The 16159-nt window shown below is 38.7% G+C and overlaps 1 protein-coding gene and 1 long non-coding RNA gene across 2 annotated transcripts; one reads left to right on the top strand and one right to left on the bottom strand.

Annotated features, from left to right (window-relative positions):
* Positions 1-501: 501 nt before the first annotated feature.
* Positions 502-5148, bottom strand: LOC128604485 (uncharacterized). Its single transcript, XM_053619655.1, has 8 exons — positions 4958-5148; positions 3970-4042; positions 3710-3841; positions 3488-3533; positions 3286-3400; positions 2843-2915; positions 1748-2680; positions 502-1601 (listed from the first exon to the last, which is right to left on the bottom strand). The coding sequence occupies exons 1-8, from the start codon at positions 4978-4980 to the stop codon at positions 732-734; spliced, it is 2265 nt and encodes a 754-aa protein (XP_053475630.1). The 5' UTR covers positions 4981-5148; the 3' UTR covers positions 502-731.
* A 2229-nt stretch (positions 5149-7377) lies between these two features.
* On the top strand, positions 7378-9195 carry LOC128604486 (uncharacterized). Its single transcript, XR_008385187.1, has 3 exons — positions 7378-7691; positions 8519-8543; positions 8731-9195. It is a non-coding gene; the product is annotated as an uncharacterized LOC128604486 (long non-coding RNA).
* The last annotated feature ends 6964 nt before the right edge of the window (positions 9196-16159 follow it).

Raw genomic sequence — 16159 nt, 5'->3', positions numbered from 1 at the left:
TGATTACTTTTAGCCGCTTCCCAGATTACGCATTAAACGGCTGCTTGCTGTCAGTAGGATTGAAAACGGGATTTGGTATTTGCAGTCGGATATTAAAAATGATACACAAGTGTAGTAGGACTGGCAGTGACTGCTAATCAGGTGTAACGTCACTTGATTTCAGTGTGCTTTATGTTTGATTGTGGTATTTCCATAGCAGTAAGACCTGTTGTTTGCTATCTACTGTAGCTGCAATGTTTGTATTAGTGTAATGGAAATATGTCTGTGTATACAGTATATTAGAGTAGTTATGGAAAGTTATCGGGTGGAAGCAGAATCATAATAGTGTATTATAAAGTGAAATACGGTCGAAGGTCGATCAACATTAATATTGCAGCTGAATGACATAAGAGAGGAATTTTAATTTAATGAAAGGAATTACATGACTTATATTCTTTCCTGACAAAAGCATTATGAACAGGAGTGTAGGAAAGGCTTTACTAGAGAAAACAGTCAAATAAATAATTGCAAAATAATTTTATTATTAATAATAATAATGCACACAAATTTTCACACAAAGGAAGAAGGGTTCAAAATAAACAAAGGAAACAACATATGTACACACTCCTGAGGAGAAGCTCCTTGGCGTCCTCCAATTCTGTATCTTCATTCTTTTGCACATAACCTTTCATTCAACTTGAATGAACTCTACGTGCTCCCCTGACTTCCCCAGCTTTCCTGTTCCACAGTTGTCAATTTGGAGTCAGTGGAGTGATTGAAAGGCTCGTTGGTGACGTGATGATGTCATCATCAAACCCCCAGTCCTCAGAAGCGTCTGCCATGTGGAATAACTTCTCCACATTAACTTGTCCACAAAGATCAACAAAAACCTTCTGATAGAGGTCTTCAATATGTTTTCCAACAGATCTACTCAGAGCCGCAGTGCACAAAGTTAGAAGTTTGTTCATCAGTTCCTGAGGGGAGACATCAGGAGGAAGCGTGTGTGGAGGACCATTAGCTAGCAGTTTCAGTAGCAGTAATATGGCCATGCTTGTGCTGTTCTCAGCAGATAATGCATCAGTCCTGTCGTCATGGAGACTGTCCGAGTTTGACGGATAAAGCAAACATAACTCCAAATCCTCATCTTCCATTGCCTTCAGAAAGGACTGAGCGAAGGCATGATGTATCCACTCAGCTCCAGCATTAAAGGCCTTCATGAGGTCAAACGGAGTTCCCGTTTTTGACAGCAGCTCTTCATAGATCCTATCTATGACTACAGGGTGGAGTTGCTTGGGGATGTGCTCACCGTCAGCCACACAAAGTTCCGGCATCCTGGATAAAACTTTAAGCACGGATTCTGCCAGTTGCCCCACTTGTTTGCTCTTAGCCGCTAACATCAGTGTTCCTGCAGGATTCGAGCCGCATGCCCGCTGTGCTCGTAGTACAATGGCATGAGCACAGTGGTGCACAGCGAAAGGAGAGATTATAGGAAGATTGAGGTAAATGATGTACGTGATCCTTCCTGACTCATCTTCCTGGCTTGCACTTGACCAAGTTGAAATCGTGTCTGTAGCTTCACTCCATTGTGGTGTCACTGAAGCAGAATCCATGTCACGTTCAACCTGCAGACAAATATACTGTATAGTCAAGTTACCCCAATGACCTGGTGGATAAATTTTTTCTTCATCCACCATCTCAGAATGTTTATTTCTATGGTATTATAGAACACAATGAAAAATAAACGGGTAAAAAGGATAAAACAGTTTACCTTTGTGAAACTCTTTGGCGCTCTGAAGTGAGACGGCAGTGTTTTCTTCTTCAATTTTGTAACCCCAGCATCAGTCTCAGGAGTCAAAGGCGTCAGAGGAGCGATGACGTCATCGTCAAACCCCCAGTCCTCAGAAGCATACGCCATGTGGAACAATCTCCCGACACTAACTTGTCCACAAAGATCAACAAAAATCTTCTGATAGAGTTTTTCAATCTGTTCTCCAACAGATCCACTCAGAGCCTCAGTGCATGAAGTTAGAACTTTGTTCATCAGTTTCTGAGGGGAGACATCAGGAGGAAGCGTGTGTGGAGGACCGTTAGCCAGAAGTTTCAGTAGCAGTAATATGGCCATGCTTGTGCTCTTCTCAACAGAATCTGCATCAGTCCTGTCACTTTCATTCTCATCACCGAGACTGTCTGTGTCTGGTGGACAAAACAGGCACGACTCCAAATCCTCATCTTCCATTGCCTTCAGAAAGGACTGAGCGAAGGCGTGATGTACCCGCTCAGCTCCAGCATTAAAGGCCTTCATGAGGTCAAATGGCGTCCCCATATTTGACAGCAGCTCTTCATACATCCTTTCTATGACTACACGGTGGAGCTGCTTCGGGATGTTCTCACCATCAGCTAGACAAAGTCCGGGCATCTTGGATAAAATATGAAGCACGGATTCTGCCAGTTGCCCCACTTGTTTGCTCTTAGCCGCTAACATCAGTGTTCCGGCAGGATTCGAGCCGCATGCCCGCTGTGCTCGTAGTACAATGGCATGAGCACAGTGGTGCACAGCGAAAGGAGAGATTATAGGAAGGTTAATGATGTATGTGATCGTTCCTGTCTCATCTTCCTGGTTTGCACGTGACAAAGTTGAAATCCCGTCTGCAGCTTCACTCCATTGTGGTGTCACTGAAGCAGAAGCCATGTCCCTTTCAACCTGCAGACAAACATACCGTGTATTCAAGTTTCCCCAGTGACCTGGTCATGTTTATTTACTATTATTATTATTATTATTATTATTATTATTATTAATTACATATAAAATGACTGTAGAGACAAATTCGATATACAAATGTAGATAGATTTGTCATTTATTTACCATATTATTACTCTGAGCTGAACCGAAGACGCTCCTTGTTTCTTGGTTGATGTTGCAAAGAGAGACACTGTTCCTAAGAGATAAAACATCAGCTCAAAGTCAAATGTATAATGATTAGAAATACATAAATCTCATAACTGGTGTTTTGAGCGGTTGAGAGTGTGCTTATATCTGGGACAGCCTTACTTCACTGTTCTCACAAATGTGAAGAAAAACAATCGCATTCTTGTAAAATGTTCATCTTACAGAAGATGTTTTATTTAGCAGGCTCATACACGAGCACGTTTAAACTCTTGAAGGGTTTTAATAGCGATTTGTGTTCATTAAGCTATTTTTATGAACACAAATCCCCACACAGCCATAAAATGCTGTAAAATCTATTGGAAAGTCTTCCCAGAGGAGTGGAGGTTATTATAACAGCAAAGGATGGAACTGTAGCTAACTTGGAACGGGTTGTTTTTCGCCGAGGAAAGTGGAGATGCATTTTTTTGAAGAGAAGAGGCCTCCGTGATGGTATACGGTACACTTCTCTCCCACGCTGTGATTTCCCAGACAGACCTAAAAACAAGGAAACTATTAGAAAGTATCCAGTTTAAGGAGAATTTTGATCTTTATTCAACGATTACGGAACATATGAGGACTTACTTTCAGATTCATCTAAATCATCTGCCTCAGTTCCTGCCTTCGATTTCTGTTCGTAGAGAATAAATTATTACAAAAAGCTCAAGCAGGTCACAGTGCATTAGATTTTCTGAACATGAGCAGAAGATGCAAATTACAGAATGCATTTTTTTTCCTCATCCACCATATTACTATAGAACCCAATGAAAAAAGTTTAAAATGTGTAAAAATAATAAAGCAGTTTACCTTTCGGAAAATCTTTGACATGCCTAAGCGAGACAGCCATGATTTCTTCTTCGGCTTTGTAACACCAGAGTCAGGTTCAGGAGTCATAGTTGTCAGTTTTGGCAAGTCAGATTCACTGCTCTTGAAAAACACCTTGGTGAGAGGAATGATGACATCATCGTCAAACCCCCAGTCATATTACATATGCATTGTTTACATTTCCATATTACTTTAGGGAAAAATACAATGTGCAAATTTAGATAGATTTGTCATATATTTACCCTAACATTCCTCCGAACTTCCCTGGAGACTCTCATCACTGGTTGCCTGATGTTAACAGGAGAAGCACCGATCCTAAGAAAGAAATCATCGTCTCAGAGTCTCATTTATATGTTAATGATCAGACATACATAAATCCCATAACCAGAGTTTGAGTATGTTTGTATCTGGAATGGTTAAACGTTTGCTGTTCTCACAAAACGTCCCTGAAAAGGGAACGAGACGTAGTGTGACCGCGACAGGCTTATAAATAGGTGTGATTTACTGTGTTTCTATACGGTATCTCGTTTAAGGTGAGGGTTGCCCGTAACAAAGCCCACATTTCCCGCTTGCTTCTGCCCTTCGCAGTACTTGTAGTACATGTGAATGTCCTCAGTCACTGTGGGTTAAAATTGTATTTCGTACTGGAAATGGAGGATGAACTGATCATTGCTGGGGGCTTCAGTTAACATCAATTCAACCTTCCTAAATTTCGGTCACGCTCTGTCTTTTCAAATAACAACTAATAGGCTTCATACTTTGCCTGTGTTGCTAACTAACTTTAGCTCTCTGTGTAGCTCACTGCCTGTTCACTCTTGACATTTTTTCTAGTTTTTTTTTTTGTAGAAAAAGTGCTGTCTAGAGTCTCTTTGCTTATTGAATAGGTAAATGATCTATTTACTATGATCAGAGAGTTTTATCTGTCATTGTGCTGATCTGTTTAGTTCTGTCTTTAGTTTTAGCTCAGGCACATAAACCATACACTATAACAAAAATCTTCAACTTTAATCTGTAGTCATGGTGTAAAATGATAATTTTTTTTACTCATTCCAACTGGAAATGTTAATTAGATACAGGATGTCTGAAAAGTATCCATACACAGGGTAAATTAACACATTTTAGCAAAGACATGTTAGATATGCTGTAGATAGCTTAGCGTTTGTCGCTACATTTCACTGACACTTTTCTAAACTTTTCTAAATTTCATGAGGTGAAAAAACACGGTATTACCTTCTTGAACAAAAAGCCGACATGTCAAGTTGAAAATGTTGTAGATTTTCGAATCCACTCGCAAAATAAATCGATGTAATTCGCTAAGTTCGCACACTGTAAATGGAGAGAGAAACTCGCTGTGAACACTAAATGTCTGAATGGAACTAACTATACGGAGCTGCACTGAACTGAGTGGGGCCCAACGGAATAGAATACGGAACTCTGACGAGTATTCCGCATTACAAAAAAAAACAAAGCAGACCTCATCAGCTTTTAAATTTTTTTTCAAAATGGCTTCCGCTACAGTTAACTCCAGTACAGTCAAAGCCAAAGTGAGCTTTATTTTCATTCAGACCATACAACAAGGAGTGCACAGCACAACCAAGCTGTGTTTCTCCAAGCTCGAATGTGCAAAAATAAGACAGACAGACATGTTTGTGTAGTGTTAAAGGGAGTTGAGTAGTCTGATGGCCTGAGTCTGAGCAGTCATGCACCACACACTGCGGTAGCGTTTGCCCGATGGCAGAAGGTTAAACAGACCATGGGTGGCGTGAGTGAAGTCCTTGAGTATTTTATCGGCTCTGCTTATGCAGCATGACCGGCACCTTTGCACGTTTAAGTGCAAAGCTTGCTGTATGCTATAGAATTCATTTCCAGTATGGTAGGACTGTCTGGGTAAAGACAGTGACGAATTCAGGTTTAAATCGTCCGGATCGACGATTAGCATTCCATTAGCAGCTCTTTGGATGCTCAGGGACACCTCCATCTTGCACTCGAGCATTAATCTGTCCTGTCTTTCTCTCAATCTTCCCCTCTATTCCTCTCAATCCATTCTGTTTTCCTGTCCATCTGTTTCAATCGCTCAACCTTCTCCCTGGTAAATCTTGTCCATCCCTTCATCCTCGTCTCCTGTCCTTGGACGTCCTCTAACATAGGATTGCAGAGACTTTTGGAAAAATTAGCTCGAAAGTGTAGTTTTGGGTTTTTTTTTTTTTGTTTTTTTTTTTTGCTTCTGTTCTCATACACGCCAATCTAAGTGAACATTATTAACGATTAGCATAAAATCTATTACAGCTTTAATATGTTGTCTGATCGAAAGAAAGGGCTAGGGGAAAAGGTTCCCCCAGTGCTCAGCTCAGCTAGCCCTGCTTTCTTTCGGTAAATAAGTCACATGTCTCATTAAAGTGAGAAATGCTTTGTAGTTCTTCCCATTTTTTTTTTTGTTTGATTGTGGTGTCAGTGTCCTGCAACTTTCTGAGCTCTGCTCTTTTGACTGTGAGCTAACGCTAAAAGCACTAATGCCTGAAAGAGCTGAGGCAAGCAAGGTATAGCTGCCAGGTCTAGCACTCTCTCTCTCTCTCTCTCTCTCTCTCAAACTTCATACACACACACACACACACACAGAAGCCTTTAACTCAAGTTATTAAACCTAGCACAGATGCTAGCACTCAGCGCGCTAGCCGTTTCTCCTTAGGGGACAAATAGTGAGTATTTGTGATCAACTATATAGCTTCACATTATTATTCAGGACTCTATAATTATCTCCCAAAGTGACAGAATGCTCAGGCCTCATATTCATCTCCCCAGTTATGAGTAGTGCTTATTAAATGGAATTATGGTTTATAATGGCTTGGTCAATAGGGGTGATGCAGCCCATACATCACTGTCAGCATCAGAGCTTTGTGTAAAACTGCACCGTACTATAAAACGAGCTGCAGATCATGTGCCAGCATGTGTATTTTCTTTATGCACTGTAAACTCAAAAAGTTATATTAGAAGTGAGCTCCTGTTATTGATCAGCATAGCCGATTGTGTTTTCACACACCTCTTTGGAAAAAAAAAATCAGGCTGATGATGTTAGTTTAACACTAGCCTTGGATCTTTTCTCTATATCTCGCTGATGTTAAACACACTGACGAGCTCCACTTCACTTTAAACTGATCGTTGTCATCAGCACGTGTCTCAAATCGATAACTCCGACCTTATATTTTATTATGAATGCAAATATTTATCAATCTAGAAAATCCAGTAGAAGAAGAATGTTACAGAAAACAGACCTTTCAGTAGGTTTTAGAGGTTTTTAAAATGCAAACACTTGCAACGATAAGAAAAGCATTAGTGTTAGTACTCGATGACGGTTTAGAATAGAAATTAAAGTACGTGATTTGAGACACGGCACTAGTTTGTTTATTCAGTTGTGTCACATGGTGCTACTGTATACTGCTGCCATTATTTATGTTGGTATTGTACTACAAGGACACTTTACATTATGTGCACACGCGCACAATGGCATAGTTATTGAGGAAATAATCCACAAACCCATTTTCAATCTGCTGTCAGCAAATGGCTCTGCTTAAATAATTTAATATTCAAAGGAAATATGAAATCATAAATAATAATAAATAAGACAGTAGGGCACACGGTGGCTTAGTGGCTTAGAACGTTCGCCTCACGACGCCAGGGTCGGGGTTAGATTCCCGCGGATCTGTGTGCGTGGAGTTTGCATGTTCTCCCCGTGCTGCGGGGGTTTCCTCCCCCAGTCCAAAGACATGCATGGTAGGCTGATTGGCGTGTCTAAAGTGTCTGTAGTGTATGAATGTGTGTGTGTGATTGTGTACCCTGTCCAGGGTGTACCCCGCCTTGTGCCCGATGCTCCCTGGGATAGGCTCCAGGTTCCCCTGTGACCCTGAAAAGGAGTAAGCGGTTGAAGATGGGGGGATGGATAAATAAGACACTGGACAACTATGGACAGGTGAAACTTAGGTCATTTCAGTCTGTTTTCTGTCAGAGTCGCGCGATTTATTATGCTTCTGTAAAAGATAGAAAATGTCCACACAAGGTTATAAAATTTCCATATACAGTCAGTCATTTGAAGCCATCGGTAGTTTATTACAAGTGTAAGAAGTAATTATTCTGGTGAAAGTTACGCAGTCTGTAACAGTCGTCCTGTTCAAATCGACCTGGCTGTAATGTAATTACTAAAACTGGTAATAGAAACAGCCATGCTGTTATAGTTATTGAGTATATTGAGTTTCAGGTTCATCCAGGCTATACGTTACTGAAGCACCTCTGGTTAAACGAATCCAGCTCACTCAGCACTTTATACAGCATAGCAACATCTAACAGCATAGTGTTATTGCCTTAGCCAGCAGAAACATTACGTTAATTGCACTCAGAAAATGAAAATGATCCCCTCGTCCTGAAGCTCCCAGGACTCAATGTACAGTACGTTAGTCACTCTAGCTTTCATATAAGGTTCATTGTAGTTACTGAATTTTAATATTTAGAGTGAATAACTGCCTGTGACACTAACAGTACATTAACTGTACATTTTAATGCATGTAAGAGAGTGAGAATGACTTTAGTATGAAAACAAAGTAATTCATTTTTCACATTTTTAAATTAAGGTGAATTACTTTTCACCACACAGCCTGAACTCTTTTAATTACACATGAAAGTTCCTTTAGTGCAATAACCCAGGTGATAAACATGGTTTAGGGGTTTAGCTGTGTGTGTGTGTGTGTGTGTGTGTGTGTGTGTGTGTGTGTGTGTGTTCACATTCGGTGTTTGTGTGTTTAGGCCAATCCGATCAAAAGAATACCAGGTCAGAAATTACACCTATGTTTCTCTCAATACACACATGTACAGTTGTGTTCATAAATTTACATACCCCTTGCAGAATCTGCAACATTTTAATAATTTATATATATATATATCTCTCCCTCACATTTTTGTAAACATTTGATTATATCGTTTCATGTGACAACACTGACGGCACTGGGGAGCTACAGTTCATTGAGGGAACCATGAATGCCACCATGTACTGTGACATACTGAAGCACAGCAGGGCAGTATTCCAGCATGATAACAACCCCAAACACACCTCCAAGACAACCACTGCCTTGCTAAAGAAGCTGAGGGTGAAGGTGATGGACTAGCCAAGCATGTCTCCAGACCTAAACCCTATTGAGCATCTGTGGGGCATCCTCAAATGGAAGGTGGAGCAGCACAAGGTCGCTAACATCCACCAGCTCCATGATGTCGTCATGGAGGAGTGGAAGAGGACTCCAGTAGCAACCTGTGAAGCTCTGGTGAACTCCATGCCCAAGAGGGTTAAGTCAGTGCTGGAAAATAATGGTGGCCACACAAAATATTGACACTTTGGGCAAATTTGGACATTTTCACTTAGGGGTGTACTCACTTTTGTTGCCAGCGGTTTAGAAAGTAATGGCTGTGGGTTGAGTTATTTTGAGGGGACAGCAAATTTACACTGTTATACAAGCTGTACACTCACTACTTTACATTGTAGCAAAGTGTCATTTCTTCAGTGTTGTCACATGAAAAGATATAAATATTTACAAAAATGTGAGGGGTGTACTCACTTTTGTGAGATACTGTATAAGCTATGAATTACAGCTATATACAGCTATAAACTAAACTACAGCTATATACAGCTATAAACTATGAACTACAGCTATAAGCTATAAACTGCAGCTATATACAGCTATAAGCTATAAACTGCAGCTATTTACAGCTATAAACTAAACTACAGCTATATATAGCTATAAACTAAACTACAGCTCTAAACTATAAACTACAGCTATATACAGCTAGGTCCCATGTCATTGCACTGTTCATTTGGATGTGAATGACGGGGAGTGCTAACGCATCTGCCATTTTGTTTCCTTAACCAGGAAGTAAACAATCAGAGCAACTTTTACTTTTGAGTAAACCATTCTGTAGTACAAGCTGGTAAACTATATATTAAAAAAAAGAAGGCATTTTACCATCGGTAGTATGTATAGTTGGTGTAAATTATATAACTTATAACTTAATAGTAGTTAGAATATTATCATTTTATCACTACCCCACCGCTATCTTTAAGAACTCCATCCATTTATTGCTATGTGCTGATCTTTGCAAGTTTATTACCAACTCAGATCAAATCTGTCCCACTCAAAAGGCAGAATAAGGACAGCTGTCCTACAAGGTTCCTTATTTTATCCTTCACAGCGCAGCGAGATGATTCTGAAGGTTCATATCGAGGTTTTCACGATAAAAGATTATGGAATTTCCAGTATCTGAAATATTTGTATTGATATACATTACACCTACCATCGTTTTATTGCTTATAATGGTTTAGAAAATCTGGAACCTTCCACTGAGTTCACACAACTTTTCTGTACACATCTGCAGAGATATTTTTGTCAAATATCTATGTAAAATTGTCCTCCCAGAACTTATTCAAAGGAGTAGTTTATATTTTGACCTCTAGAAATGCGCAGGCGTTCTGTCCGAATTCTTCACTCCGCTCTTTCGATTTTTTTTTTTTTTTTTGCGGAGACACCACTGAGTGAAGGAAGGCAGTCTTTTTCTGAAGGAAGGCACTACAGTTTCTTCCCAAGAATCCTGGAGAACTTGCCTCAGTTCATCTGCAGACTTTGGCGCTCACTTGGCTCTGGCTCTGCATACTTAATATGTTACTTTCTTTAATGACAGAATTGTCTCTGTATCTTTTTTTAATGTAACTTGTTGAGCATATATTTTACTGAGAAGTATTCAAGAAGTAATAAAAATAAACACATTCAGTAAAAAAAGTATAAAATATTTAAATATAGAATATTACATAAATATAACCGTAATATAAAGTCAATATAACCAGATTAATAGATAATAAAATGCTACTATAATAGATACAAATCCACAGATATCAATACAAAAACACGTGCTCAAAATAGTTACAGGTTATTAATATGATAATTAATATGATAATAATTATGAATGCCCAACTAACATCCTCTATTCATTTCAGACATTAAAGAACACCTTCACATGATATTAAGGATTAAAGATTGAAACACTGTGAAACAGGCTCCTTAAAGCTTACAGTGAACTGTGATAGTAATACATTTCATATCATGGTAATTTTCAAACAAGATTCAGTAACTCAATCAATATAATTTTTTGAGGTGATCTATTTTCTCTATACTCAAGGGCAGAGTAGAGTCTTCCACACCTACAAGGGTTTAAAATGTGTACTGCAGTCAGATGAGAGTAAAAGCTTCCAGCTACAAATTGTATTGAGAGCGTAGAGAGTCTAGATTAAAGGGCTACTACACATTAAATGCGCTAATGTGTATATATACGATTGTACTGCTATCTCTGTCTCATCTTAATTTAACACTTAATTTGTATTTATACTCATTAGCCATTTTTACAGATATACCTGCTGTTCTTTGTAAGTGTGCAATCAGTGAATGTAACGTATCTGTTGCTCTGTAATATTTGTCACCCACCTTCTACCTGTCCAACAGTGGAAAATGACCACCACAAGACAATATTATTTAGATGGACAATCCTTCACATAGCAGTGACACTAACACGGTAGTGGAATGTCAGTGTGTGTGGCACTGGTACAAGTGAATTTAAGATCTTTAAACATCTCAGCGTTATGGCTGAGCTGAGAATTAGTACTCAAACAAAAATATCCAGGTAGCTTTACCTGGTAAAATGCCCACTGAATGTAGGTACAGGGTTGTGGTACCTAATAAACTGGCCACTGAGTGCAAGTATGATTTTGTTTTAAGGTTTAAGCCACTTTGTTTGGTGATTATATGAGAGCAGATTGTTCCTGTATAACTGCAGATTATAAGGTGTGTGCATCTGGAAGGGAGGTGTGGCAGCATTTCAGCTGCTTACAAGCCACAGGTTTTGCAAAATTACATACACAGATACACATATACACGAGTGTCTTAGAGTGCACAGTCATTCTTTCAAAAAGTTTTAATTGATATTAAACCTATTAAAGCTGATTTTATTAATAGTAGTGGTATTTATGTACTTACATAATATACTAAGCTGACAGACAGAAAAGAAAGAAACAAAAATAAATAAAAAAAGAAAAATTGTTTTATTTTCTAACATTCTTCACTTATTCAGGTAAGAGACAACTTCAAGCTATTTGTGTTTTTACATAATGTGTTGCATTTTTCAGTTTATAAATATTTACCTATGAATAAATTTTTAAATAATAATTTCTTCTGTTCTGTTTTAAGTTTTGCCATTTTCTTCTGGGTGCATTTTTATGACAATAAAGAGAGCAATAAGAAAAAACAATGAAATAATAATAATAATAATAATAATAATAATAATAATAATAATACAACCCCGATTCCAAAAAAGTTGGGAAGCTGTGTAAAATGTAAATAAAAACAGAATGCCATGATTTGCAAATTTGATTATCCCATATATTATTCACAATCGAACATAAAAAACATATAAAATGTTTAAACTGAGGAAATGTCCCATTTTAAGGAAAAATAAGGTCATTTTGAATTTGATGGCTGCAACACAAAGAAAAAGTTGGGACAGGGGCTACAAAAGTCTGGAAAAGTAAGTGTTACTAAAAAGAAACAGCTGGAGGTTAATTGGCAACACACCAGTAACATGACTGGGTATAAAAAGAGTATCTTAGAGTCTTTCAGAAGTAAAGATGGGCAGAGGTTCACCAATGTGCAAAAAACTACGTCTAAAATTTGTGGAACAATTTCAGAATAATGTTCCTCAATCTAAATTGCAAAGACTATGAATGGCCTTGTGTTTGCCAGTGGTGAATTTTACATTTATGGTTCCCAATTCTCAGCCTTTTTGATTAGTTTGAGAGTGACTTCAGACCCCCTGTTGTGTCTGCTGGTGTGTAAGAAATCTGAAAGTGGTGTTTCAGTTGAATACTTGAGTGCTACCTGATATCGTAGCAGGAGATACCAAAAAAGTCCTTATGGTGGCAATCGTCCGGTAGCTACTGTCTTGAGAATTGTGTGTGTATATATATATATATATATATATATATATATATATATATATATATATATATATATATATATATATATACTTTGGGATAAACTCAAGAAATCCACACATATAAAGAAGTCCAAACAGGAAAGTCCATGAATGAAGTTATGTGTAATAAAGTAGAATGACACAGGAAAAAAGTACTGACCATGATAACTGAAATTTATTTAATACTTAGTGGAGAAGCCTTTGTTTGTAATGACAGCTTCAAGATACTGTAATTCCTGTATGAAAGCAATTAATCAGCTGCAGTATTCAGGTGTGATTTTGGCTCATTCTTCTCAACATATTGTCTTTAAATCTTGTTCAATTAGATTCAAGTCAGGTGATTGACTGGGCCATTCTAACACCTTGATTTTTTTTCTCTGAACCCGATTGAGAGTTTCCTTTGCTGTATATTTTGGATCATTGTCCTGCTGGAAGGTCCACCCACGTCTCCTCTTCATCATCCTGGTGGATGGCAGCAGATTCTTCTCAAGAAGCTCCATTCATCATTCCTTCAATTATATGAAGTCTGCCAGTACCATGCAATGAAAAACAGGCACACACCATGATGCTTCCACCTCCAAACTTCACTGTTGGTATAGTGTTTTAAGGGTGATGTGAGGTGCCATTTCTTCTCCAAACATGGTGTGTAGTATGTAAAAAAAAGTAAAATTTTGCTCTCATCTGACCAGACTACACTCTCCTAGTATTTCATAGGCTTTAAACGAGCTTCAACATGCCCTTTCTTTAGTAATGGAGTCTTGCGGGGTGAGTGTGAGCAGTGGAGTGCATTGCCTATATTGTTTTCTTTGTGACAATGGTACCTGCTGCCTCCAAGTGTTTCTGGAGCTCTTTCTGAGTAGTCCTTGGCTCTTCGGCTACTATTCTGACTATTCTTCTGACTCCCTGGTCAGAAATCTTGCAAGCAGCTCCTGTGTGTAGCTGGTTGGTGATGGAGTGATTTTGCTACCACTTGCATATAATGGCCCCAATAGTGCTTACTGGAGGATTCAGAAGTTTTGAAATACGTCTGTATCCGATTCCATAATTAATTCCCCCTCTCAAAAATAAGGTTGCAAAGGCCTTGGGAGAGCTCTGCTTTTACCCATCATGTGATGATTCTTGTGTGATACTTGGTAACAAAAATCCTTTTATAGATCATCAATTTACTAACCCAGCTGATATTAATTTGCACAGATAAGGTTTATTTACTTATGGATTTCAGCTGGTTCCTTGCCTTACCTTGCCTCGGAGAACTGCTTTTTCTTATTGTGTTCTATACTTTTTTCCCATGTCATTCCACTTTATTACACATAACTGGTGAAAATTTCATGTGAATAACCTCATTGGAAATATATTTACTGAAAAAAATGTTGACACGTTCAATACATATTTCCCCCACTGTATGTGAAACCTGATGCAGGGATCCTGGAGTTGTGAGTCAGCAATGCTAATACTATGGGTGTAACCACATATGAATACATTTTTTGATTGAACAGATAATGTGTCCTAAAAAATGTACAAAAAATTTTACATTTTTATTTTTTTTTATGCTTGCCAGCTTTAATGATCCACTGGACAAAATGCTGCAAAATGCTGCAAAATGCTGACACTATACACAGAACCCGGCAACACTTTTAAGAGAACGTAAAAAAAAAAAAAGCAGGTTGCCCTGTGCACATATCCATGCAAGACTCTCTGCAAAATTAATCATTAAATTAATTTATTGAGTTACATATCAAAAGGTTGTTGGTTCAAATCCTGGTACTTCCAAGCTGTATGTAGTGGTTATCATGTTTGCATGCATAGTCTGTGGTCTAAGATGATGTGTTCAGGTCACTTCTGAAGGTGTTGAGTCAAGTCCCACTTCTGTCATTTGTTTGGGGGCAGTTGGTGGTTAAGGCTCTGGCCTACTGATCAGAAAGTCATGACTTCATGTTTACCTTTATCTCATTTGGCTGATGCTTTTATGCAAAGTGACTTACAACTGAAACAGGAAGCTACTGATCAGCTGAGGGGTTAAGAACCTTGCTCAAGGGCCCAGCAGTGGCAGCTTGGTGGTGGTGGGATGCCCCGTTAACCTTCTCTGCTTCAGGGATTCTGTATCATGGCAGACCCTGCGCTCTGAATTCAACTAACAAGCGATATGGGATATGTGAAAAAAAGAGTTTTGCTGTATTGTACCTGCATATGTAACAATAAAGGCTTTCTTCTTCTTAAACCCTAACACCAGATAGCAATTAATTTATTAATTGCCTTTCATTTGGTTTAAATTATAACAGCAGCCTTCCACACAATCATTTTGCAAGAGTGCAAGAATTTCAGAGAATGAATATAACACACACACACACACACACACACAGTAATTCACTACCAAAGATGAATGATTAATCAATTAACTATTATGTTGGAAAAAAGTTAAATCCATTATGTTATTGGTCAAAATGACCTCCACAGTTTAAATACACACAAAAACAGCAAAGAACAGCTTAAAACATCCATCCATCCAACCATCTTCTACCGCTTTATCCTTTTCAGGGTCTCGGGGAAACCTGGAGCCTATCTCAGGAAGCATCGGGCAAAGAGACAGGGTACACCCTGTACAGGGTGCCAATCCATCGCAGGGCACACAATCACATACACATTCACACACCAATTCATACACTACGGACACTTTGGACATACCAATCAGCCTACCACGCATGTCTTTGGACTGGGGGAGGAAACCGGAGTACCCAGAGGAAACCCCGCAGCACGGGGAGAACATGCAAACTCCGCACACACAGATCCACGGTGGGAATTGAACCCCGACCCTGGAGGTGTGAGGCGAACGTGCGAACCGCTACAGCTTAAAACAGTACACCTTTATTATGATTGATCCAAGACAAGCCATAAGAAGAAATATTTGCATATAAGTTCATGACCCTGAATGAGGAAAATCAAAAAAATTCAAAGAGAAAAAGGGAAATTAACCAGCAGTTCAGACATCTCAAATGTGGAAATGGCTTAAATTGACCCATAACATAATAAGAAATAAGAAAATAAGAAATATGGTTTGCAGAAAGGATTAATGAATGTGTATGAAAGAATTAACATGCAGGGTTTCAGTTTGTATGTGGGTTTGCTTACATGGGATTTTGTTCCATGTGGTAAAAGATCTTACGTGTATCTTCTCTCTTATCTGTCTTATTTTGTCTGTATGCATGTTAATTTTCTCAGTGTGGTAAAAAGGTTTCATCTGCATCTTTTCCCATACCTATATCTTATCTTATCTGTGCGTAAAATGCTGCCACATTCACACACACGCACACACACACACACTCACGCACACATACACACTTTTTCTGCATTAATCATGTGTCGTTTAGCTGTCAAGGCGATTTT

This window comes from Ictalurus furcatus, chromosome 29 (genome assembly GCF_023375685.1).
Source record: "Ictalurus furcatus strain D&B chromosome 29, Billie_1.0, whole genome shotgun sequence".
NCBI classification, from domain to species: domain Eukaryota; kingdom Metazoa; phylum Chordata; class Actinopteri; order Siluriformes; family Ictaluridae; genus Ictalurus; species Ictalurus furcatus.
Note: the sequence above shows the minus strand (reverse complement) of the source record. Positions and strands in the feature narration are given on the sequence as shown.

Excerpts from the sequence above, each read along its gene's own strand:
- LOC128604485 (XM_053619655.1), bottom strand. The coding sequence starts at position 4,980 with ATGTCGGCTTTTTGTTCAAGAAG. Across the intron at positions 4,043-4,957 it reads TCGGCTTTTTGTTCAAGAAG|GATCGGTGCTTCTCCTGTTA; the intron begins GTAATACCGTGT and ends TTTCTTTCTTAG. Across the intron at positions 3,842-3,969 it reads AAGTTCGGAGGAATGTTAGG|GTGTTTTTCAAGAGCAGTGA; the intron begins GTAAATATATGA and ends CCTCTCACCAAG.